Source organism: Bombyx mandarina, chromosome 18 (assembly GCF_030267445.1).
Source record: "Bombyx mandarina strain Sakado chromosome 18, ASM3026744v2".
Classification (NCBI taxonomy): Eukaryota; Metazoa; Arthropoda; class Insecta; order Lepidoptera; family Bombycidae; genus Bombyx; species Bombyx mandarina.
The window spans coordinates 12,483,867-12,511,827 of NC_143224.1; the positions used below are offsets into that span (position 1 = coordinate 12,483,867).

At 36.3% G+C, this 27,961-nt stretch overlaps 1 protein-coding gene across 4 annotated transcripts in view; it reads left to right on the forward strand.

Annotated features, from left to right (window-relative positions):
- LOC114250135 (visual system homeobox 2) overlaps positions 1–27,961 on the forward strand; it is a 133,905-nt gene that overhangs the window by 45,273 nt on the left and 60,671 nt on the right. For 2 of the 4 annotated variants that reach the window (XM_089734696.1, XM_089734698.1), the window contains exons 3-5: positions 6,251–6,271; positions 16,036–16,125; positions 16,836–16,963. In XM_089734696.1, coding sequence (XP_089590822.1) covers positions 6,251–6,271; positions 16,036–16,125; positions 16,836–16,963 — 239 coding nt within the window. The remainder of the gene's footprint in view (positions 1–6,250; positions 6,272–16,035; positions 16,126–16,835; positions 16,964–27,961) is intronic. The other 2 variants (XM_089734697.1, XM_089734699.1) reach the window with 2 other exon arrangements.

The following is a 27,961-nucleotide window of genomic DNA, read 5'->3' on the forward strand; positions in this document are numbered from 1 at the left end:
CATAGTTTTCGGTCATGGGTGACATGGACCGCATGATGTTCTGACCACTGGTGTTCTGACCACGGCGCACCTGCCTTCTATGCGACCCAAAATTATGAGCTTCTTTAATAAATTTATAACTGTCTGGGAGACCGCATGATGTGTCCGAAGAAACTCATAAGACGTTCTTGGTAGATGGCACAGTCTTGTTGATATTTAACTCTATTAAAATGGACTTGTTAGTTCTCATGGCAGTCCATGGTATTCGGAGCATCTTCCGCCACACCCGCATTTCAAAGGCATCCATCATTTTAATGACTCAATCCTGCTTCCTTTTAAATTCTCCAATACCTACTTTTAATGACTCAATAATTTGCAAGTAGATTGCATATCTCGGGTTCATTGTCGCTTAAAAAATTATTGTAACCCAGTATAATAAGATGCTTGTTAAGCAAATCCACAACACAATAGCAAATTGGAGACGCAAAAAACATACAATGTGAGCAACAAAAAACAAGCGCACGCATCGGCGCGTGAAAATATAATGGTTAAATAAATATAGGTGCTTGAAGGATGTAAGGCGTCTTCGGGGAAAGGATGGGTTGGGGGGTAGGGCGGGGCGTACACTTCACTGGACACTGTAACTGCCACTTAGTTGCCAGTTTTTGTACTACCTAGAGCTGTATAATGTTGGACAATATTACTGGCTGTTCATTCGTTCTTTAGCAAGCCAAACTATATTGGTCCAGTTATTGATAGAAAATTTTATATTGGTCTTGGACTTGATAACAAAATAAAATGTAACATCGAATTCTGTTTGAAAAGTCAAGAGGAAAATTCCTAAGCTTGAAGATGAGTTAGGCAATAAAAAAAAAATTCAAATAAACCTCTCCGAGCTGGGAATCTCTATGTAGTGCAGCCCGTTGTATATTGGCAACTAGTAAGGCGTCGAAATAAAAGCCGGTACTTGTAGGTACAACTATTAACACACACACAGCTAACTGAGTTTCTCGCCGGATCTTCTCAGTGGGTCGCACTTCCGATCCGGTGGTAGATTCAGCGAAGCACTGCTCTTCCTAGAGCCAGTATTAGCAACGTCGTCAAGTTTGTCCCCCGTGAACTCACCTACTTGTTAGGGTAGCGCTGAAATAGCCTCTCAAGGCCATCAGCTTAGGTAGGGAAAAAATACAACTATTATTTGTGCCACTGGGATATGTTATTATTCTTGGCTAAAATCTAAGGAGTAATTTGAAGCATTGGAAATATGTTCGTTTGTATGTTTTAGTTATGCTTTTTCGTTTTTCTTTTTATTTTCAGTCTAGCATTAGCGATGCCGTTCTTGCCAGCTTCGAATTTATATAAATCTTCAATGATAACACAAGCTTCAAACGAAAAAACGAACCGAATCGAAATAAAGATGTAATGATACGAAATGAGATGAGCTAAAACGGAATAAAACTCCAGTAAAATGATGGAAATTTAGGGAGACTTCAGTGGTCTTTTTGGAGGAGTCCAAGGAGCTAGGTTAAGTTCCACACTTGCACATTGTTCCAAATGTTACACATTTAATAATCCATTTTCCATTAATAATCCATTATTAATTAATAATCCATTATTAATTAATAATCCATTATATATCATCTTCGCGTTCGCGCCAAAAATCCAAGTTTTGCTTTTAATCACGTATACGACTGTATCAAACACTACGTAAATATCTAGTATTACATTAGTAGTATTCAGTACTATCAAATCAAATATCAGAACAGATTATTCGATAGACATTTATAAGGATATACATTATGAATAGTATCGTACCCTCTATTCTTTAAAATCGTATTACTTCATCACTGTTCCCGTTTACCTAGTAGTGAAGATATAATATAATCTCGAATATAAATAATCAATTATTTTTTAGTATATATACATCATTATCTAATGATATCCCAATAGTTCCTTTGTAGATGTTTTTTTCGGAGTGGTCATGGTAGAGCACAGGTTTTTTTTAAGCACACGTGTTTGTACCATATGGTTTCAATTTATTAATTGTAGTTTCTTCGTTAGTCATTTCATCATCATCATCATCTAACACTCCTTCACCAATAACAAACAGAAATCTTTACATATGCACGGCTCATCTAGGGTAGCAGAATAAAAAATAATAACTCCCCATTTAATTCCGCATTACAACTACTTATTTCCCCAACAAATTGGACATCGTATCGCGTAGCCGGTATATTTTACCTCATTACTCCTCGCCCCGCGTGGGGGGCCACACAACAATATCGTTTTCAAAAAAATTGCGGAAAGTCGTCGGGGGCTGTAACGAGCCCCTAGGGTGGTACGCACCCCGAAAAATCATTTCCCGATGCTTTTCCGGGCTCCAGCAGCCCTCGGGTCGACGACTTAAAGCGTCATTCTGTTTAGCTCGTTAAATAGATGGCAACACCGCTTTCAATATTAGATTTTATACGTCTTTTAGGCCATTCTAGGGTAATCTATGTTGGGTCGTATTTGAAAGTTTTTTTTTTCTAAACAGATGCAAATTAGAGTGTCGTCATTACAGGCTACACGAATTATAGAGATGGGAATGTTAAGAGAAGCTATTATTCATTTACCAAGTACATAATTAAGGAATCACTTACAAACAAATACATAGTAACGTCCAGATATAGCAATTAGTAACATTTTCAAAACACTTCATAATTACAATTATTGTGAAATTAATTAATCGAAGGCCGCTTATGAAGGAACGTCTACTAAGAAGATAATAGACTAGTATTTCGAAAATGCTTTATATTATAACACATATTACATGCAAATGGAATTAAATTCAATACCCGCTAACAACAATATGTTTAATTAAAATAAAAATTGTTAAACTTTTATTGCGTAAGTGCTAAGTTGTTTTTGTATAGATTACGCGCTCGGTTTTGCTTGTTTTTTTTTATTTTAACTTTTTTTTTACTAGAAATACAAAGGAGGTTTGTATCGTTTGTAGATTATGCAATAGAATCTTCAAATCCTTCATCACTCGGTCAGATTATCTCTGGTTTATGCTGTTAAGTATATTATGCTATCAATAAATCAATGTCATTCACAAATCGTGCGAGCCACAATAAAAAAAAGTCGGTGTCATCCTCGTTATGAGCAAAAAAGGGTGTAATATTATGTTGTTTCCACTAATAAAATAATCAAGTGACCTTTTTAATATATCTAAATCTTTATGCACACAATTTTATGAGCAAATTGTAAATTTATGTCATTACTCAAACACAGCCCACTTTACTGGTCCATCTTTGATTTGACTGTGATCTAGGCCACTCTGAAGATTTCCCCAAAATTTCTACACAAAACATACCCACTTCGACTTACATACGTGTATATATATAGATTAAAACTCCATATTTACATCTGTCAAGCTATAAAACACATGCACTAATTGAGTTATATTGTTTCGTTTTCATTATTACATTATGTTCGATACGTTTGTGTAAACTTCACCTTCTAATGTGTGAACAATATGATAATTACGACAATTCATTTAATGAGAACATTAAGTTTTCGCACGTGACGATTATATAGGTATGTAGGCCGTTTGAGGTTAGTAATTAATGGGCGCGTTTATACTATTCGAAATTGAAACTGAAATCTGTCATGGATGTTTTTTTTTAATTGGCTTTATAGGTGGAAGGTATACGGAGCATACAGCCAGACCGATAAAAATTTAGAAAGGCAACGTGAGCTTCGTTCATAAACGGAAAGAGATTTGAAATGACAAAAAAACAAAAGATCTATTTGAGTAGCGTTTACTATCAACGTAGATATAAGCTGTGTCAGGGATATAATATTTTGATTTTTAAAAAAATACGTAGACTATGCAGTTTCAATACAGAAACCGTATTAATATAATTATAATAAAGTATGATCACATTCACACCTTAAAGCCATTATAGGAGTGTAATGTTTTCAGATTTAATGTATAAATGAGCTTTTTTACACCATAACTTTTAAATTCTCGCACATACCTGAAAGAAATATCGTTGGAATCTTTAGATCATCCCGCTAACACTGGTTTTCTAACTATTTTGACTGGACTATCATTTCTTTTTAAATAAAATGTAGGTATTTAATATGATCGTCAGTGCGATGCGATTTTTTTTTCTTCAGATTCTTTATCTTCTTCTAATAGCCACGATTATCTGCCTTCTATTTTTTTTCACTTCCTAATGGTTGGTAGCGGGGCTATTTCAACTACTAGCAGTCCAAAAGGTGAGCCCACAATTTCACAACCTGAGAGAATTACTAACACTGACCCTAGCAAGAGCAGTGCTTCGCTGACCTTATCAGCGGGTCGGAATCGCGGCCCACCAAGAAGATCCGGTGAGAAACTAAGTGTAACTGAACACTGATATATCTCTCTCAATAGATCTAGGTGCCATTCGTACTGAACACTTGATTCTCGTCTTTGTATTGTCAATTATGTGAGTTCTACGTATAAATAGGACACAGTGGACCTGACTGAGTTTGCCCCTAGTATTGCTGACGTCGTAGGGTGACCAAATTCCTCTTAATTAATCAATTTGTTTTTTTCGTCATTATATAAAAATCTTTTCCTTGAGCAATAAAGTTAAAGCCCAGGTTTCATTTTTCAACACTGTACATTTTTAAGCGCATCATTCATTTTGAAAATGAATCCTTTAGTGAAAACAACATTGAATTAGCCGTAAAAAGATAAACTATTGATAAAATAAAGAATGTGTGCAAAACAGAACTATCTCGTTGTCTCTCTCACACTCCAGCTCCGTAATGTCGTGACGCTTTTTCCACGCTTTTTTCATAATAAAATCATTTTTTCTTACACTATTTTTAATTCAAATTTATTAAAATTTAATTTCTATTTTTTAGTTGGATTTTCTATATAAGCGAATTTTTTAGTTTTTTTAATCTATTATTTTTTGTACCTTAGATAATCGTATTTAAAAGATTCAGGACCTAGTCATTTTTAAGGATTAGTATAAAAAGGCTTTTTGAAAACAACAATAACTGAAATGAAAGTGATGTTTAATTCTTATAACACGATGAGTTAAAAATTTTAGTTAAATTGATGCTAAAACAAATTTGTCTTGTTTTTTTTTTAAAAACATCAGTAGTTTGATTATGATCTCATAAAACGAGCAGCCAAGTTCCCTAGTGTCAATTGATGCTCCAAAAAAATCCACGAACATTATTATTCCCAAAAAGAACGAACGCTGACCAGGACGGTTGCTTAAAAGCCCAAGATCATAATATCGCGTCACAAAAGGCTCTGGCCGCAGTACAATGGACCTTTAGCAGTTCAGTACAAGGCCTCGGTCGTTTTTCGTCGATTTTTGTTGACACCTGCCCGTGCGGGAACAAATAACGTGTAATGCGATATCGCGGTGAACTTTTTTCGATTGACGCGTTGCGAAGATTTCGCTGCTTAGACGCGTGAATGAGTTCACGGCTCTAAGTGATCACTGGGACCCATGAATTTGACAATGTCATCAACCGCGTCGAGACAAGTGGAAGATTCAGCTGGGTAGTATGAAGACTATATATAACAGGGAAGTGGTACTTACATCTGCCTACAACATGAGCTTCCAACGTTGATTTTAAAAATTTAATTGTTCCGCGTTTTTTTTATTATTACGCGATGTTATATTTCAACATGGATGTCATTTTTGTTTGTGTTTGATTAGAAGGATTACTATCATTGATTTGAACCCCGCCGAATGGCTTTTTATCCCATAGGCCACAACGACCTCAAATCTGCTCGTGCCTATACCAATCTCTAAACCAATGATTTTGTTTTAAAATCGGTTTATATATTAATACGCATGTAAAATTATTGTTTAATTTCATAAAAATTCGAGTGTCCGTTTGCGGAAACTTTTACCTTAATAACACATTCATAAAGCTCAATTTATAACGGTCTTATCGTCGCCAGTCAATAAACTTCACTCTCGATACGCTTGATAGAATTAATCGTATTAAAAGAGTTCCCTGTGTTTGTATCACCGCTTCTTCTTAAGACTGTGGCTTTTTTAACCGTTACAAATTTATTTGAATTTCACAATTTGAATTTGGAATCTTTCCACATTGATAAATGTGACTTTTATCGAACAATCAAAGACCACGAAATTTCTAGACACGTCTAGTTTTGATTTTATTATATACCTACATACATAGTATGTACATTTATCTGTTTTAAGATTTTTAATTCTATTTTTTTTTGTTTCATGTAATGTAGCAGTCCGACAATTTTACACAGGTAATGTTTTAAATTTAGTTTATTTTTAATGGTGTTTCTGTTATACTGATTTTGGGTTAATTTTTATTTTACTTTTTTGAATGAATGACTGATTTCATACTGATCCGTTGTATCCATTACGTTTGTGGATTGGTAGACCAATAAATAGTGTTGCCAATTTTACTATTTTTAACCAAAAAAAAATTATATTAATAAACTCTATGGTGTAGAAATTTTCATCATTAGCGATGATTTGCGAAGTGACTGAATGTTTTCTTTGTGAGATTATTACGACCATTAGGTATTAAGTGGTGACTTGTACAGCCGCTGTTCCGGAACCGGAAATATAGTGGTACCTGCCCTTGCGAGTTCCCAACACGCGCTACCATCATTAGCGTATTAACAGCACTCGATAACTCAGACTAAATAGCACCAAAACCCAAATCCGACTAATAACTCAGATTAAGGTACATTTTTTTAATTGTCAGATGAAATTACTAAGTACAAAAAATATATAGGATGCATTTACAAAAAATATATAGGATGCATTTACTATATAATTTACATACAAGCTACATTTTACTTGATGGATTATTAATTTTAAATGATAATCGAAAATTAGAACTTGAATGTCAAGAAAGGAGACGGAAAATCGTGGGCCAAAAATGTAATAACTTGGAATGTAGTCTAAAAAATTTGTCATATTTTTTTATATAAGAATATAAAAAATCACCTCGATCCTATTTCTGGGACCGGAGAAAAATGAGAAAGTTAGTTTTTGTCGGTATAACGGTGTGATCGATTTAATTAATCGATTACAGGATTATAAAAAGAAAAACATTGCACTAATTAAAAAAAGGTAATTAATGCAAAGTAATTAAATGAGCGATTTATACTTGTTGTATACAAGTGCGGTATGCGCCGGATTTAATTGCGATTATATACATAAATGAAGAAAAAGTCTGTTATTACTTAGCAAAGTAATATGATTATCGATTTCAAATCGATTAAAATCGATTGTATTTTTGATGACAGCTTTGACAGTAAGCTGACATGACGTTTGTTCATAGATTATACAATTATTTTTTGGCGCTTGTTGGTTTTTAGCTGCTCTATTCGTTTTGTATCTTCGACGCATTTTGAGTGTGTATCTATCGGGCTGTTTTTATATTTTCAACGATCACTGCTTTATTATTACGGATTCCAACTCTGCCAGCCTTGTACGACAATTGCTTCTACACTGGACACCGAAGATCGCTCACACGTTTGACTTGAAATTGTTGCATTGGATACTGTTTGAATTTGAATTTGTTGAAATTATGGATCGCTGTGTGAATTGTGGGATAGCCATTCCATATTCCATACCTGATATATATCATTGATATTCATTCATAATGACATTTAAAAGATTATCCAATGGATATAATAAACATTTACTTTTAAAAAAGTTCTTATTCAGCTTTTTTAAAGAGATTGTAACATAACCTAACTTTTACTAAATCTTTATTAACTCGGCTCTCAGATTGAGAAAACTTTTATAATTTTCAGCAAGGTACTGATAAATCTGAATCTATTAATTCATATTAGTTTCATCACGTTACATTCGGGCCCAAAAATGTATGTAATCGTTTCAGTCTCCTTTAAACTGTGGTAGTTTGTCGAATGGATCTGATAACGCCATCTATGAATATTATTCGGAACTCTGTGTTTAAATTGAGAATTCTCATAATGTTTTATTTGTTTAATTGTTCTATTTCATACTTTCGGGTCACGAATAGGCTCATAATACCTGTGCGAGATTAGGATGTGAATATGGGGTTACGAATTAAAGAGTTAGGTGCGAAAATGAAGGAGGTTGCTATGGTCGGGTGATTTGGAAGAATCTTATAACTTGTAATTGAAAGGTGGACAGGATATTATATTTAAGATTCCTTGGCTTACATTAAAAAGACAAAAAAAAAACTCATGAAAATTTTGTATTCAAAAAAATTGGGTACGGGTTTTTTGGCGGGAACACGAGAGCCGAAGTTGTGTGAATTGTTTTATTTTGTTAATTTGGTGTCACTGCAGGTTTAAGCATTTAATAACAGTGGTTTAAAATCGGTTTAACATCTGTGATATTTTACAAATCACCAATTTATGTACTAACTTAACCTAATTTGAGTCCGGCTAACGGAAGAGTATAAATATTGTTCTAGCTATTTATGGAATCACGAAATAAATCCGGCAATGGATGCCTTAGAGCGAATACAGCTCTTTTGTCAGTGCTGAGAACTAAGCTGAATTGCTTTAGTTAGTTAACCGACAAATTTCCTAGCAAATCGATCGCTTCGTGATCATGCAGATTTCCCTTTCAAAAACAATCCACAGAAATAATTAGATTTCCAGCGTCTCGTACAAAGATTGGCTCGAGGCGCCTTCGATAAATCTAATCATTTGATCTCAGACGAAATTGGCTGACGCCGGATTGGCAATCTGCTTACGAGGCACCTCGGGAATTGGCCCAATATATCGGATAAGTGTTAAAGTATCGACGTCGCGCGCATTTTCAATGTATTCGATTTTCGTCGAGTTCGCCAAACGTTTGTACGTGAGAATTTTGCGTTCGATTACGGCCTTTCGAATATGTAATGGAGATATTATGACGCGGCTTCATGAAGTTATAGGCCTACTACAGTCAGCGTGTTACATTTTTTTTTAACTTACAAACACAAATTGAGGTTTTTTATTTAGTTAACGCGAACTAGTAATGCGTTCCAGTTTAAAGGGTGGTAGTAACTAAGACTTAGAACTCATATCTCAAGGTAGGTGGCGGCATTTATGTTGTAGATGTCTATGGGCTCCAGTAACGATTTAACATCAGGTGGGCTGTGAGTTCGTCCACCCACCTAAGCAATAAAAAAATCCCAGCAGTTCTAATATTATACGGACACTAGGTGAGTCATGACTTAGTAATCAATAGCCTTAATAAAACCAAACTGTTACATGCTGTTAAAGATTCCGTTCTATCCTCGTTTTAAGAAGGACGTAGCTATCAGAAAAGACCCTTTTTCCATTCTCTGTCAACAGATCACGTCATTACGGATCCTCCTGATCCATTAACGGTGCTTTTAGGCACCACAAGCACCGGTCACCGTCCTCGTCGAACCCGTCGCTTGCGACGAAGGGCTCGACGAGTGAACTAACCCATAGACACAGCCCACTGAGTTTCTCGCCGGATCTTCTCAGTGGGTCGCGTTTCCGATCCGGTGGTAGATTCTACGAAGCACTGCTCTTGCTAGCAGCAACTCTGCGGTTCGAGCCCCGTGAGCTCACTTACAAACGTTAGGGTGAAGCTGAAATAGCCTCTCAGCATAGGTAGGAAAAAAAAAGATAAAAAGCGCCTAAGTCTATGCGTAAATCCAAGGCTTTAAAGCGATTCGTAGCTAGCTTAAAGAATATTACGGTGGTAATGTTTCTGCATAAATCCGCATATCGAACGTGAGTAATTGAGTTTCTGGGGTGGCCTGATTGTATTACTCGAGATGCAAGATTGACGTATTTTTTTTGTATTTTTTTCTGTTTTTGTGAGTCATAACTGTAATTATAACTACTTTTATTAATAATTTTAGTTTATTATTTATTAATCATTATATTGCTTTCAACATTTTGAATCAAGTCGTCCGTGACCCTGAAAACTATAAAGCATTGGAAATATCAGAAATAAAATAAGACAAAATTTCAAATATGTATTCCATTCGTTATCCATTATTGTGTTGTATTTTTGTCAAAAGAAAAAGACACATTAAAATATGTGAATCAAGTTTCCCATGCCAACGCAAATCATTTGAAATCGATTAGATACGATTTCGAATTTATTGAAATAATATTTTTTATTTTGTAGTTAACATGTACCTATTCCGTTCTCATTATATTCGATGTAAAAACTTCGTTTTGTTGCACACTGACTTAAAAATCAATAGAACGTAGGAGCGATGCCGAAAAGAGACAAACTTATTATGTCTAGGTGTTAAATTATCTGATAATGACATACAATTCGTATGACAATCTACTGGTGGTAGGACCTCATGTGAGTCCGCACGGGTAGGTACCACCACCCTGCCTATTTCTGCCGTGAAGCAGTAATGCGTTTCGGTTTGAAGGGTCGGGCAGCCGTTGTAACTATACTGAGATCTTAGAACTTACCTATATCTCAAGGTGGGTGGCGCATTTACGTTGTAGATGTCTATGAGCTCCAGTAACCACTTAACACTAGGTGGGTTGTGAGCTCGTCCACCCATCTATACCTAGAAGTAGAGTAGAAGTGATAACTTAAGGAGTTTATTACCATAAACTCCTTAAGTTATCACTTCTACTCCGTATGAACTACACAGGTGATTTTTGTCTTCAGGGCCCATCGGGTATTAAATGCAATAAATCATTGAGTTTCGCGCCAGTGGTTGATTCTATGAAGCACTGTCCTTACTAGGGCTAGTGTTAGCAAATTCTCTCAGGCTAAGACCGTGAGCTCACCTACCGGTCGGCGCGTGCTTGGTATAGCCTCTTGGCTACCGGCGAATAGATAGGGCAAAGAAACTAAACCCGCCAAACCTTATTTTACAAAGGTAACACCGCTTCAAACCTCAAGATGTGATATCGAAGACTCATTGGCATTCGAATTCCAAAATCTCAATATTTTCCGTCAAAAAAGCTCGTATGCAAACTTACTATCATAAAAGCTCGCTTATTTCAAAAGCAGAACATCGAAGAAACTAAATATATAAAATTTGCAACAACATTATTCTGCATCTTCTTAATCGGTTAACGACATTAAATTAGACTAAAATATAAAAATAACAAGCCCTTATTTTCGGTAATATATTACTGGGAACAAATTGCTTATTCTATTAAAGATCACCCATTTTACGATAGATACTCTGTGTAAATAAAATATCAATTTAATAGCAGTACCTATTATATAAGCAATACGAACAGAATACCTAATATTGGCGCCAAAAAGGACTAAGCGTTTTAAACATTTTGATGTTAAATGAAATTTCCACGTAAATGTGATAGCGAAGTGGCAATGTTCTCCACAGAAGTAGCTTTCCTTACACGAGAGTCATATTTCCTCCCCTCCGTACCACCCCTCGGAGGGAGGGCTCTCGCATTTAAATTATACTTCTTAACTGAACACAGGCCATTGTAACCTCTACGAGTGTGTGTTAAAGAAGGAATTCCTTTGGAGTGGCGGAACGTGTTTTTGAATTTATCATTTGCCTAGTGCAATGACGTGTTTTGGTCCACGGAATATGATTCTTCTATTCAATGTTTCATGATAAGTCATACTTCATTTTGACTACGTACTATGAATATCATAGTATTCGATAGATATTACTTAGTATTTAAATAGTATCAGTTTTAAGATAGAGAAACAATGTGTGCTATTTTTTTTTTGCTTGGATGTTTGAACCAGCCTACCCAGTGTATAGGACTAGAGCCCATAGGCATCACCAAACTTGAGACTTCAGATCGAAGTCTCAATAGCAATGCACAGCTGACCCACACTTCAAACAGAGGAAGACCAACCAACTGAGCAGTAGAAATAAACGTTGTGGACCTACCCTTGCCATATCAAGCAAAATCAACAAATTTTACGTTTTTCACAACGTTTTTACAACGTGTTTCATTTTAATTATTAAATATTCTCATTAATACCCACTATACATTACAACTGTAAAGACTTTGCGAATTCAATACTACCCGATGAATATCGATTAAAAATGCTCGATTATAATTTAATTGTTACGAATGACTAATCGCTTTAGTGGTCATGAACACTATAATATCCAACTGTCACGCAAAACTGAGATTTATTTGACTAAATTCCACATTGACGATTGAGCATGCTACCTAAAACTGTATTAATCAAATCGTTCATAACATGGAAATCTGTAAATTTAATAAGTATTAAATGACACTTTGACTGCGACATGGTTCGCCACACGAAATGTCCTCCAATCGAAGACACAATTGAACTCACTATTACTATTTACTAACTTTTACTATTATACGTTTTTTATTGTCATTATTTTATTATTGTCATCACCACGGTACATTTCGAATACTGAATTTTTCTAAACATCGGAAATCTATACTAATATTATAAAGAGGAAAGATTTGTTTGTTTTGAATAGGCTCCGAAACTACTGAACCGATTAGAAAAATTCTTTCACTATTTGGAAGCTACATTATTCCCGAGTGACATAGGCTATAATTTTTTTTGAAAAAAATAATTAAATACATTAACATTACTAAAACTCCAATAATGTAAAAAACTTACCTAAAATATTCTTTACATCGCGTGGCCTGCGAAAACTATTGATGATAGAATAAAACAATGTACTACGACTTTGTAGAACATATTCTTTTTTACAAAAAGTTTCGCGACAGCATATGTCTAACTATTATAGTTATGCCGCAATAAGTGTTCTTTTATTTAAAAAAAATAAAACAACGTCAAATATCGTTGAAATTTTTGTTAAATACCCGAGCGGAGCCGGAGCGGGCCGCTAGTAATATAATTAACCAATAAAAACGTGAAATAGTTATACATAATTTTTTAAACCGTTCCCACCGCCATTTGCGTGCAGACAATGCACAAATGCGAATAAACGAAGCCACAAATTATAATTTGCCACAAATAATAATTTATGGGATATTTCGCGTAAATTTGTTACAAGAAAACTATTTTTCGCAGCAAAACAACGAAGATTTTTTTGGCAATAAGATTACACTAAAACTTCAATTGAAACAAACAAAAAAAAAACGAAAGAATTCAAGATTCAAATTATTATTTTTCAAACAAAACAAACAAATAATCGTGCCGTCATTCGTAATTCGTAGGGCTGACGGGGGCGCGTCGAATCGATTTTGTGTCCAGTAAGATTGGACACACCGCGCTGGTCTATTGTACGAAGATAATCGTACAGATGTTCCGTTTGTCGCTACGATTATCGATTATTGTAAACAAACGTTCTTAGTCGTTAAGAAGTTATTTTATTCAATTTCACTGCATTTTTTGGTTGTTTTAATTTATAAATTTACTGGTGGTAGGACCTCTTGTGAGCCCGCGCGAGTAGGTACCATCACCCTGCCGATTTCTGCCGTGAAGCAGTAATGCGTTTCGGTTTGAAGGGTGGGGCAGCCGTTGTAACTATACTGAGATCTTAGAACTTATATCTCAAGGTGGGTGACGCATTTACGTTGTAGATGTCTATGGGCTCTCCAGTAACCAGTTAACACCAGGTGGGCTGTGAGCTCGTCCACTCATTTAAGCAATAAATAAATTTTAGCACAGGATAGGCACGTATTGACGATCTATGATATAATAAGAAAGCCATGCGCGTCCTTACTCTGCAGGATAGAGACTAGCTTCAACAGCATCCTGGCCATGATGTTCTCAAGATTAGATGGACCTTTTCTCAATTATTGTAGACAGGTCCACAAAATGTGCTCGTAATGCTAAAATATTTTAATTGTAATTGTATGTATGTTGTTCTTTTTTTTTTGTTACTGTGTCCTTACCTAGTAACATATTTTTAAGAAATCACTGTCACTAACATTAATATGGATTAATATTTTCCGGATTATGGATCCGTGCTTATACGGCTTATATAGTGTACAAACCACCAGTGAACTCAGCGAATGAAAATTGATAGTACTCAATGCTTACCCTCCATGCGTTAGAAATGAAGATGCATTATTCACACATCAACCCTATTTTATGTATTTATCAACATGCATCGTCTTGTGACCTCATAACTTAAGCATAGCATGGTCCCGGGACAACAGTCGATCCGTCACGCGGCAACCCTACTAAACAGACAAACGTGACGAAATTCACGCAACGAATTCATTGAATTGTTTATTATGGAGAACTTCGTGATATATGAAGATGTATTTGATGATGATTGAGATGGCAGATTTAACATTGCTAACAGATTATAATTAACACGTTCGCGTGAGCAACCTCATTTCTGAATATCGCTACTGTGGCACACCTTTTTCCAAAGTTTAGCAGCGTCTAACAACGTCCCACCGTAATACTTACATCTTATTATGATGATTTTTTTAAAGGAACGCGGCGGTGTAGGCTATGAAAATTGAATGTGTTGCGGCGCTATGTCGATGCGCCATAGGAATTTGCCCATAAAATAGACGTCCAAAGACGTTCGGACAAAATAAATATGACTAGAGGTCCCGCAGTAGTCGAAATTCGACTATATTTAATTGGAATTGTAAAATTGTACACTATTATGATTGTATTTTATACTTCTATAATCACAAATTTCGCCAAGACTACACTATAAAAATATTAACAAAGACAAACAATATTTAATCTCAATTTGACAACAGACATCAAGAACAATAGTTTGACAATAAATAGTATGCATGCGTGTGTGCGTCAAATATATAGTATGTAGTGTGCGTAATGTTTTCTTTATTGATTTAATGTATCATTTATGCATTATTTTAAAAATATATTAGCATTGTGCAATTCTTCTCTATATCCTCTATGAGTGTGGAAAATTTCATACTCCTCCGTCCGCGCAATTTTCGTAAAAAGGGATACAAAGTTTTTGCTTCACGTATTAATAAATATGATAATCTAGAGGCCGTCATATGACGTTGCGCCATTTCATAATTTAAAAAACACGACATTGTAAGACGGTGTTCACGCGAGCGTTTTAACGACCGTCCGTATTTGTGTACCATTATTACCCATAACCATAACCATAAACGTTTAAAAGACCAATTAAAAATTTTGGAAAAAAAATATTGTTTTAGTAAGTTTGTACGTGTCAACCCTCGGACAACTTCTGGGTCGTTGAAATAACTTCTGCCAGTTGCAAGTGAAGAAACTCCGATTGCGCGGGAAAACACAGCGTTCGAAACGTGTAAATTTAATAATTCATTGTCGTATTCATTGGCGACAAATTCAATTATCCGATGTCCTATACCGCGGCCCCCTCGATTCGCCCCGAATCGTGTCCCCGCGGTACCCACCGGTGTCCCCGGAGGCCCACACAAGCTATTCTATTAACCCGCCGCTGCGTGTTTACTAATTCATTTGACAATCACATTCGGTAATTATGTGACTAATCCCTGGGTGCTGTGTTTTCGTACTATTCGTGTAAGTGGATTTTGGGGATATACTACGATTTAAGGGTATATTAAAGCGATTATCTGAATGTATCGATTCGTTAATTTAGATATTTAAAAAAAAAACATTTTTTATTTATTGCTTAGATGGGTGGACGAGCTCACAACCCACCTGGTGTTAAGTTACTGAAGCCCATAGACATCTACAACGTAAATGCGCTACCCACCTTGAGATATAAGTTCTAAGGTCTCAAGTATAGTTACAACGACGGCCCTACCCTTCAAACCGAAACGCATTACTGGTTCACGGCAAAAATTGGCAGGGTGGTGGTACCTACCCGCGCAGACTCACAAGACGTCCTACCACCAGTAATGTGTGTGTTGTGTATCTTGTTAACGGTTACATTGAGATACGCGTGGGCTCTGGTGGCGATTGGGGACCAAGAGGCCTTTTAAAAAAAGGAAAAAAAACGATAATGCTTTTAGCGTTCGTCCTCTAAGCGTCCCTGGTCAAATCAACTGATAAACTCAACACACTTCCTTCATTCATTTGGCGATGGGCTTACAAAAGTACACCAATATCAATCAGTTTAATGATTTTGATAATTGTAATTTAACACAATGCTATTTTCTTGTTACAGGCGTGTCTTCTTTGGAAGCGGCAAAAGACTTCACGGTAGACGGTCTCACAGGATACAATGGGAAGAAGAAGAAGAAAAAACGTAGACATAGGTAACTATAGTTTTTTACTGATCATAAATATTCCTCAGTATACAAAGATACCTTTTAGCCTCTTTCGGTGTGTCATTTTCGTGGTCAAAATTCTGATGTGGCTGTATAATTTCAAAGAAAAGTAAAGGAAATATGAGAATAACGTTTTTCAGTCAGTAAACAGCAAACATTATATTCATATTATCTTAAGAACAAAATTCATAAACTTAGCGTGGTGGTTAGTTGGCAAGGGTCTTAGGAGTCTGACTATTCCACTAGAAGATTGTGGGGGGGTGGGGTAGGAGGAGGCAGAAAGCCCATGGTACTTTTATGCTTCTTGGAAGAACAAAACAGTCGCGATTCCGATCTGGTGGTGGTACATTCGGCGAAACAATATTCTTGCTGGAGCTAATGTTAGCAAGTCCTCCTTCTGAGCTAATTTACCAGCCAAAGCCTAGTTGGAATAGCCCATAGACTACCAAATGAACGATAGAAAGAAAATATATGCTTAACGCTTACTTAAAATGGGCCATCCTTTCGAATCGTGACATACAATTGGTTCACAAACAAAAATGGGCAGAACGATAGTCTGGTCCTATATAGAACCATCACACGCCTTTCCACCAGCAATGTTTTTTTTAGGACAATTTATCTTCGTCAGTAAACTTTACCGTTCCGCTTTATAGACTCGTTGCTACGCATTTCTACCCATCTGTGTTCTGTTTCTGCGGCAGGACGATCTTCACCTCCTATCAGCTGGACGAACTGGAGAAGGCCTTCAAAGATGCTCACTACCCCGACGTGTACGCAAGAGAAATGCTGTCCTTGAAAACCGATCTGCCCGAAGATCGGATCCAGGTTAGTGAAACGATGTACAATTTACCACGTCTATCTGATACTGGATAATCATTTTAAACCCCGGTAACCGTACTCGTCGAACTCGACAAAGAGGTCGACGTGCAACCTAACCCATTCATCAGCCCGCTGAGTTTCTCGCCGGATCTTCTCAGTGGGTCGCAATTCCGATCCGGCAGTAGATTCATTCGCGAAGCAATTGCTCTTGAATTGATAGGTCTCCTTCGGAGGCGCTCGGGCAGTTGTTAGCAAATCCCACCCCTCCTGGCTGAGCCTTCGCTGGCCCACCTGTCCTGGTGAAGCTGGAAAGGCCTCCGGGCCACCAGTAATCTTTCAATCATAAAAAAAATATCATTCTAAGATGCTGTGATTGATGTAAAGAGATCACGGATATAGTATGTCATGGTTTTTGCTGATATTTGATATAAAATCAAAAGTCCAGGTTTTAAGCAAGTTCATTTGATATTCGGTGAGCTTGTATGCTGTTCTATTATGCTCGTATGCTAATCAACGTGACTCAAAGTGACAGGTTGTTCGTAACCCTATAAAAGGTTTTTGCCAACCTTAATATCAGTAACTTTTAATTGGTTCAGAGCTCAGAGCATTTACGGACTGTGAGCGCTTAAACGACGAAGAACTGTTAAAAGTCTGCTCATTTTTTAAACGCTTAAGCAAGCCTGTAGGAAAAATCGTTCTCATTAAACAAAACAAATTCATCCCATAAACGTTATTTTACGGCATTAAATGTTTTCGATCCAAAAATTATAAATGTGATAGACATATTATTAGATATTTCAAGCCCTTTAAAATATCACTGTTAGAGGAACGAGCTATGACTCTGATTGTGTAACTAGCCTAATCAATCATATTTGTTGTGAAATATCTAATAATACGGTACATTTGACAGACTTTTACTTAAGGCTGCTAGTGGAAACCACGTTGTCTGGACCCTGTGTTATTACACTTAATATCCCTTGGACGTTATGCTCATGTGCCTGCGTCAAAAAAAACTACCGAACATGACAATGCACAACGCTGCCTCAAAAATCGAAGAGCTCGCGAAACCGTAGATACGACAGCAAATGATTTTTTGCGAACACAACGACAATGCGTCCTTAATCTTGGATTTAAGAGTGGCGCAAAAAAAACCGTCTATTATGCCCTTATTATGCCGTCAATTGCCATCGATTGCTGTCAGCGGTTGTAACACGAGACCCGACCAGGGGGATCGAATGCCGCTTAACGTTTTAGATTGAGTTGCACATTTTCTTAGTAAAGTATTTTTTTAAAGTTCATTTTTTTAATTCGCTAATTTGGACAGCGGGATTACATCTGATTCAGTTATAGGTGATTAGTTAGCAACGCCGGTGATTTATTTAAAAATGACTAGGGGCTATGAACAATATCACCTTTTTTCTATTGCTGGTAGCTAGCTTAAGGTGTTATTGCAGCTACGGTAGGTGAGCTCACGGGCTCAACCTGAGAGAATTTGCTAACACTGGCCCTAGCAAGAGCAGTGCTTCGCCGAATCTACTGCCGGATCGGAATCGCGACCCATTGAGAAAATCCGGCGAGAAACTCAGTGGACTACAAAATCACTATTCAACGAGATATGCAAATAGATATTTTAAACATTATTTTTTTAGGGTTTTTTCCCACGATTTTGCTTTTATTGGGTTCTTGATATTTCGACGTGATGTGTAAGTTTTATTGTCACAGGTAAACCTACCCTATGTGGATAGCCGTTAAAATCTAAAACAATTCATTGCAAAACCGATACATACCCTAGAGTAATATTTAGACAATCATTCTACGATGAATAATGATATTTATATTATTATTAGTTGACTAAATTCGTTGCTAATAGTCAAAGAGATTAAAGTAGGAGTATCTGTGATTAAAAATACCTACTCACACTATAGTCTAAGATATTGTTCGTTATATTCGCTCTGGATTTGAAACGTTTCGCAAATTGAACTTTACAACATTCAGTATCAGATATTCCAAATTCTTCTGGCTCGATAACTCGAAGTGGGCTCAAAAATAAGATCGTTTCATTCTTGCCGATTTTGTACTCTCTCTTACCAGTTAGTAGCTATACCGTTCTGCAGCCATTTGATTGTAGCAAATTAAAAACTTAGGAATTTCCAAAAAAAGAAAAACTGATACGAATTCCTTGTGGCTACGAATCGAGTAGGTAAATTCGTTGGAGAATGCCGATTGGCTTTACCAATATAAATACCTACTGAAGCCTAATTCACTCCTATAAAACTCACGTAGAAACTAAGCAATAGAACCTTTAGAGAAACTGAAACTTAAAATAACAATTCAATAGAAAAAAAAATGTACGGTCGATTCAATACAAGATCCGTCAGTCAGTAGGTACGGCTCACGTCAATGTTGTCGTGCATTCGACACCGGCGCGGGGCAATACGATATTTTGCGTAAACAATCACAGAACGATTCGCGGAAGGAAGTTTTTTTTGTTCGTGAACTTTTAGAAATACTTTGGAAGCGATTTAACGGACGATCGAATTGCATTCCGCCCTTATTGTGTGTTGTGATTCGGGAATGTAAAAACTAATTGATTGATTAATTTGTTTATAACAAAAACATGTGTTTTATTGTGTGCGTTCTCGCTTACTTAATACTAGATGATGACCGAGCTTTGCTCGGGTTTTTTTTTGATAAGCCAAGATGGCGATCTTGTTGTGTCTTTAACGCGGTTAGTTGCCCTCAATTAAAAAAATAATATTATTATTCGCCAATAGATGTCGGGAAGAGTTGATTATTCAAAACGCGAATAAAACAACATTTTCTGAACATAAATCGTAGCTAGATCGATTTATCGCCCCCGAAATCCCCTGTATACTAAATTTTATGAAAATTGTTGGAGCCGTTTCCGAGATTCAGATTATATATATACATATATTATATTTATTAAATACAAGAATTGCTCGTTTAAAGGTATAAGATAAAGGTTTGCTATAAAGGACCATTCGATCAGTCCATCGTCGTATAGTACCGAAGATGATTTGGAATAAATTACGCGGAAGAGAAGCTGTAACTACAGCGACAAAATTAAGATCAAAATTACTTTTGTTAATATTATTGCCGTTGAATGCATATGTCCCCTTTCACGGTGAGTAATCAAAGATGCTCAAAGACTAGGGCAACGCCAGAAGCGCAAACAAGCCGCCGCCTAATACTTATTTTATGTTAAGACTGATTTTCCTCTGTAAACACCATATTTACCATCGTATAGGTATCTGAGATGCAAATTACCTGTCTGGGTAATTGTCGGTAACTAAAAAATACGTCCATATATATTATCTTTGTCGGTAAATCTGTACAAGACTCTTTAAAAAGTCTATAATAGACTGCAGTTTTTTTTTCATTTACTAAAAAATTCCCCACTGAGCAACATTTTACGAAGACAATTAAACTAGACTTACATTTTTAAAAGACTCTATATACATATTATGTATAAACTAACGTTTATTGCAGTAATGAATATTTCATTTCATAGAAAAAATAACTAACTACCTATGTAATCTACAATCAATTATTAATTCGCTTACTTGTTTAGAAAACGCATCGTTTTTAAAAGCTAATTTTTTTCCTACCTATACTGATAGCCTTGAGAGAGTATTTCAGCTTCTCCTTGATGTTTAGGTGAGCTCACGGGGCTCAAGCCGTATGTTGCTAGCACTGGCCCTAGCAAGAGCAGTGATTTGCAGAATCTACCACCGGATCGGAAACGCGACCCACTAAGAAGATTCAGCGAGAAACTCAGTGGGCTGTGTCTATGGGTTAATTTACTCGTCGAGCCCTTCGTTGCAAGCGACGGGTTCGGCGAGGACGGTAACCGTAAAGCTAATACTCAATTCTACTCGAACCCGACACTCCCAGTCGAATTGACATCGAGTTGACATCGAGTTGAAATCAAGACAAAACCTCTCGCAGCCATTTAGCGACGGTATCCTTTGCGGTTCAACTTCAAATCCGTACAACATTTTAACGTAACCAATCAATCAAATCAATAACCAGCCAACCACAAGACATATCCGGTTTTTTTATCAGGTTACTTTGATTGTGACAATCTTAATTATTAATAGTTTTTTTTTTCCCGGGCGACTTCATCGCGCGAAACGACTGAAGTATCGTTCGCCCTCGGAAAACCGGGGGGAAACACAAATAATACCCCCCCACTCCGGTCGACATTTATGAAAATTTCATTTCACATCTCGAACAAAGTAAAATGAACCCTAATTCGGATGTGGCAAAGTCTTGAACCACCTAATTGAGTTTACGTTGATAATTTGATTTGTGGATCTTGTGTGGTCGCGTTTAGAGTCGATTTTCGTTCGTAATGATATTTCGTTGTAATGCCTCAGTAGGCTACCCCAATTTTGTGTTTGTGAGACGTGGCCGTAAACGGATTATTATGCAATCAAACGTCTCGTGGATACGTTTTGGGGAAAAAATCGATTTCTCTGTCCATATCGATATAAACGATTAGGTAGATTTAAAAATTAAAATAAAGTTCCTTCACTTTAAATTTAATGCAAAATAGTATTTTCCCTTAAAATTATTCTTAATTGTAAATAATTTTAAATATGTAAATATTTTAAAACTGCATTAGAAATTATATTGAAATCAACTTCACCATGAGTGACGTCATTTCGGACTGAAATAACGTGAAAAACATATTTTCTGTGGCCTAATAAAGTCAAAATACTTTATCATATGAAATGATATTGTAGTGACAGTCTATTGAAAAAGTATTTATTATGTGTTATAAGGTTACTTTTAATCTAGAAAAGGCAATTGTATTGCGCATTATCGTGTTGATTTTGTTAAATTTCGCTCATTATTCTAATGATTAGCACTAAAAATAATGATTATTGACATTGGCTCTGTAAATACGATCTCAGTTATAATGACAAAAATAAACCCGGGATTAAGCTGTAAAAGTAATTTAATTATATCTACGACTCGCCAGAAGAAAATAGCTTACTATCACTTATTTTAACACTAGTTCGTTTCAAACACTATTCATATTTTCATGGCGAAATGTTTATCATATTAGGTATCTATAGGTATCAAAGACTACACATTCACGAAATCAAAATAATAATAATACGGAACATTAAAATCTGAATATTATAAATAATCAGATATAAAAATTGAATAGTTCATTTTAAGACTTGCTTCGAACAAATAGGAAAGGTAATTTAAGACGGCTGGTGAATTCGCCTGAAAACCACACACTGCTTACGAGATTATTGACAAATTCTACTAACGCCATCTCTTATTCCAGTCAGGCAACTACGCGTAGCTATGGCAACCGCGCGCTGATTGGCCACTTCGACAAAAACATCGCCGAACAAAAAGCTGGAACCGCCAAGAATATGTAGGGAAATCTCAATCTTACGCTTCTGCGTTTAAAGATGTAAATTAATTAGCGTTATCGTTGCATTGATTGCGTTACTTCCGGGTGGGTACGATGATTAGCTCCGCCCTTCGCAGTGGCATGGCGGACCGGTTTTATCACGACCCGGTTTGTCTTTTTACGGCGTTTATTCACAATGTGTACTTATGTAGGTGTGTACTCACGCCTTACGCATAATAAATTTGTTTTAATATTATTAGTTCTTACGGTCTAACTTTAATATTTGCTTGTTTAAATCGGATTTTAATTGAGCTTTATTGATTCAAGCAGTCTTTATTGATACGGTCAATATAATTTAATTGGTAATTTATCAGTTATAATAAGATTTAAACACGGTGATAATTTAATTTTGGGGAACGTTTAAGTTTCGGCGAATAAATTAAAGGCGTGACTAAATTATAATTTTACAAACTAAATTTAGATATAAAGATTAATTTATTTGTTCGTATTTACAGTATGTATTGAAATAACTTTTTTTCTAATATTCATTTGGAAATTATAGTACTTAGGTGTTTCCTACATATTGTAGGCAACGACTTGACTATAACTCCGGTATTACTGAGTGCATGAGCGACGATGATTACTTACCTTCAGGTGGGCCGTATGTTCGTCGGCTCGAGTGAAATCAAAAAATACTAGCTTCATAAATAAACGCCTAAGCTCTCTCAAATACATACATATCTAGATTCAATGTTTAGCTTAAGCGAACCTTGAAAAAGACTTCTATTCAGTGAGATATATTCAATGATGGTAAGGTACCATCTAATACCTAACAGCTAAATTACCTAAAACTCTAGTCTAAATGATCTATGGCAGGGGTAGCTACCACCACTCTGCCTATTTCTGCCGTGAAGCAATAATGCGTTTCGGTTTGAAGGGCGGGGCAGCCGTTGTAACTATACTACTGAGACCTTAGAACTAATGTCTCAAGGTGGGTGGCGCATTTACGTTGTAGATGCCTCTGGGCTCCAGTAACAACTTAACACCAGGTGGGCTGTGAGCTCATCCTTCTATCTAAGCTATAAAAAATGTAAATGTATATATCTAATTTTTATCTATCGTACGAATAATTTACCTTATAAAAAAATCGGTGACCACTTTTAACCAATTGATGCTTCAATAACCTAATTTTGTAATAAATATGACATTGATCTAATAAAAGTAAGATTTAAGAAATTATTTAGTTTAAAAAAAGTACAATATAAATTAGGAAAGAATCTAAAATTATTCGAACCAGCTAAGGACGACCGGTTACAAAATAATGTGATTTTCCTGTACCCGGTTTGGGATGCACCAAAACCGGATATGACAGGAAATTGCGTTAGCCGGTGCAGCGGGTCGATTCAATGAGATGACGCGGTTATTAAACGTGATGTGCAGTGATAAAATATAATATTAAAACGGATAATTTAACCGATATTGTTCGCTCAGTCCTAGAAATTTGAACTTAGAATTACTTAATGTATATTGGGTTTTTCTTCATTGAAATAATTTGGTCTATAATAGCTCCATCCCTCTCTATGGGTGAGTAAGAAATTAACCGGAAAATAGACAGTGACGTCGTCGGAGTACAATACCACAGCGCTACCTTCACCAACTTACATTTGGCCCAGATAAGTCCATCAGGGCAGGCACCACCATCCTGTCTATTCCTACCGCGAAGAAGCCATGCGTTCAGTTGGATGAGAACACCATCATACAATATGACTATGACCTATTGCCTCAAGGTTGGCCACAGTATCTACACTCGAATCTCCATGGGTAACTTTAACATCTGGTGTGCTGTGAACTGTCTTTTACGTATATGCGACCTAAATACCTATTTAAATAGATTTCATAATTAAACATAGGTTTTTAAATAAATATAACTTAAATGACAGTCAAGAAAAAAGAAAAAGATACCGAGGCAGCTATTGTATCTTTATCTTTTTACATCTTTATCATTTATATTCCAAAATAAACATCTTAAGATTGGAAAATCGAAATAAAAATTAATGTGAATTTGACCAGTTTGAAGTAAATATGTATAATCATTAGTTTAAAATATAAAATGCAAGAGCGACTAGTAGATAAAATAAGCGTAGCTTTATGCAAAATCATAATCTCTGCCGTTCAACTCCGCCGGTTCAGTCGATAACCGGTTATCCGGAAATCTGCAGACGTGGCGTCGGAGATCACATTTCTCGCCAATTACGCCTCCACAACCGGGCCTCGCGATGCGACGCACCCGGATAACGGATAACGGAAATAAACTCAACCTCTGTATCTACTCAGAAATAGCTCTATCATGGTAACTCTATATAATTCCTATGCTTACTAATGAGGCACTCCCGGAGGATTTACAAGTTGTAGACACACAAACTATCTTATCTATTTAAAATCATCTAAGCTGTGTGCGTGCGAACAAAAGTTACAAATATAAGCATTATTTATATTATAATATCTTGTAAAGATAATAAATCAAATTATCAATTTGTTGAACACAATTGTCACACTTGAACTAAAGAGAGAATTTCAGTTAAACTTACTGAAAAATTAAGCTTCGTTCTAAATAACACAAAATTGAATACAGTTTGACAAACATTAAACGAATAGACATACCTAACCAACAAAAAGACAGATAGATATAAAGGTTTGCTATCTTTGATTTTAAAAATACGTTAAGATTCTTATTTGGTCTTGAAATCTTGCCTTCAAGTATTGTATTTCTCGACCAATTTTCTTAGCGGTGAAACCGATTAACAAAAACGCGTTAAGATAAAATAATAACAAGGTGAAATCGCCTATAAACGTCCAATTGACAAAAAAAGAACATTTTGATTTAAATCTCAATGAAGCCTTTGTTTGTAACAATTAGAAAAAGATATTATTGCCTATTTTATTTATTTTATTGCCGTAACATTTTCAAGTATATGTATAATCTAAATCTAAAATAATATACAATAAAATATAACAGTCCAGTTGTGTGGAACGTAATCGACGCAATCAATATCCTTGAAGCAGTTCGAAACGGGAACAATCTAGAAACCGATCGCATTTCGCGCCAATTATACTTCTATGGCCGTCAAGCGCCAATACCGTGTACAGTGGAATGTTTATTTTAATATCTCTTTGATTTAAAAACACTCTTACCTGCTCTAATTTGCTCTATATCTCACATTAATCCTATGTCAATTATTAGCGGCAAGTAAGAGCTGTAACCCCCAACAAATCAGTTTATTCTTTTTTTTTATTGCTTGGATGGGTGGACGGGCTCACCTGGTGTTAAGTGGTTACTGGAGCCCATAGACATCTACAACGTAAATGCGTCACCCACCTTGAGTTATAAGTTCTAAGGTCTCAGTATAGTTACTCAGTAAATTCTTTACTAGAGTTTGAAAGCTAAAACAATCCTTAATCCAACATAACAAGACCTAGATTCTCGTGTCTTGAGTCGTCAAAATCTGTGTCAAGATGCTTTCAAGTATTACTAAGCACCCGTAACAGTTTTCATTGGACTTACGTAGGAAAGTTCGAAGTGCAAACTAGCCCATAGACACAGCTTACTGAGGTCGCGATTTCGATCCGGTGGTAGGTTCTGCGAAGCGCTGCTCTTGCTAGGTCTAGTGTTAGCAAAGTATTTCAAGCTGAACCCCGTGGGTTCGGACATCAGGCACGGTATCTGTGAGCTTGCTGACAGATAGACGAAAAAACAAATGCCAATCTCCTATCCACTCCAACGATCGTTTAAAACTATGTTTCTCAGTCGAAAGAAATCCTGTTACGTAAATTAATTGATAATGCTATTTAATTGACAAAAGCTCCCTTTTGCATTATCGTCAGCAAGTGGCGAGTTAAATACTTAATCTCTTATCGGATTCTCCCCTCCATTGTGAGGACAAGTGGGCTGACGTTATTACGCACCTTATGGCGATGTTTATACGTGTCTTGTATGTGTGGGAGGATCGGTACTTTTTAATTAATTCATACTGGCACAGTGGATTTATTTTAAAATAAAAAAATGAAAATGACCGCCATCGATTGACATGACGAGATTACGAATGTTTTTTTTTAAATAAAAGATCTTAGTGTTCAACTCCGCGGACGATCTCCAACAAGATGGGCCGACCTCATAAAATCTGTGACTCACTCCAACATAAATGATTGCTCTCACTCTGCGAAACATCGTGCCACATGGCGTCGCATCGCGAGAGCATCGATATCGCAGGATCCGACTGATGCATGACCACGACCACTCTGTCAAGAGTGTACGAATAGGATACATAGTGTTCAACTAAAGATCCTCTAACTAGATTTCGCCCTACCATCCCACATATTTATATATAGGCTTTCTTGGAATAATATTAATAAACAGTACTATTATTATTTAGAAAGGTTTTTGCGGACAGATGTCCAATAGGCCTTCTTTTTACCGTTAAGCCACATTATATAGGTACGGCGTAACATATCCTCCCATCACGCTGCATTAGGATTTGACATGAATTTTACGACCCGATTAATAGGCCTGTTTGTGTGTATTCCAGACATTTACTGGTTGTAGAGCTTAGTAAGACCGCTCTGGTGGTTTACCTTTGTTTGTAGAGATCTCAGATTTTGCAAAGATCGCGCCTCGTACGTATTCTGGTTACTATCAGAAGTTAGACCACAAGTCGTTGATGGCCCTTTTATTTCGATCTTAAGCAGCATGTTTCTTACTATTTTTTAAAAAAAATTCCTTCCTGTAATGATCGCCTTGAGAGGCTATATCAGCGTTACCCTAGCGTGTAGATGAGCTCTTCGGGGTCAAGCCGGAGATGTTGCTAACACTGGTCCTAGCAAGAGCAATGCTTCGTAGAATTTACCAACGGATCGGAAACGCGACCCACTAAGAAGATCCGGCGAGAAACTCAGTGGGCTGTGTTTGTGGGTTAATTTACTAGCCGAAACCTTCGTCGCAAGCGACGGGTTCAACAAGGACGGTGATCGGTGCTTGAGGTACCTAAAAGCACGGATAGTGGATCGGGAGGATCCGAAATGACGTGCTTAGAGCGATACATGTTTCTTAGGGAACGATTCACAATAGGTAGGCAGTGGCTTGGCTCTGCCCCTGGCATTGCTGAAGTCCATGGGCGACGGTAACCACTCACCATCAGGTGGGCCGTATGCTCGTCTGCCTACAAGGGCAATAAAAAAATTAAAAAAAATACACAAAAGATTTAATGTCTTGTGGTATACCCAAAACAATAGTCGATTCACAAACAAAGCATAGATACTTGCTTTTAGGTTACATTTAGTAAGGCCTTAAACAAATGCATAGTTCCCTCCTTCCCTCTATATAAAGACGAGAGCCACATCAACAGCTTTTAATTACATTACGTTTAATGTTAAATTAAATATTAAAAAAAAAAGATGTGTGGTGTCGTGGGACACCGGATAGGACCGAAGTTCCTTATTATAAAAATCGTAATTCAAATTATCAATTAAAATAAACGTGGCTACTCACGAGTAAAATGTATCTATAATGTGAATATTCGCCACGTGCTTGTCCATGAATTCATGAGTATATA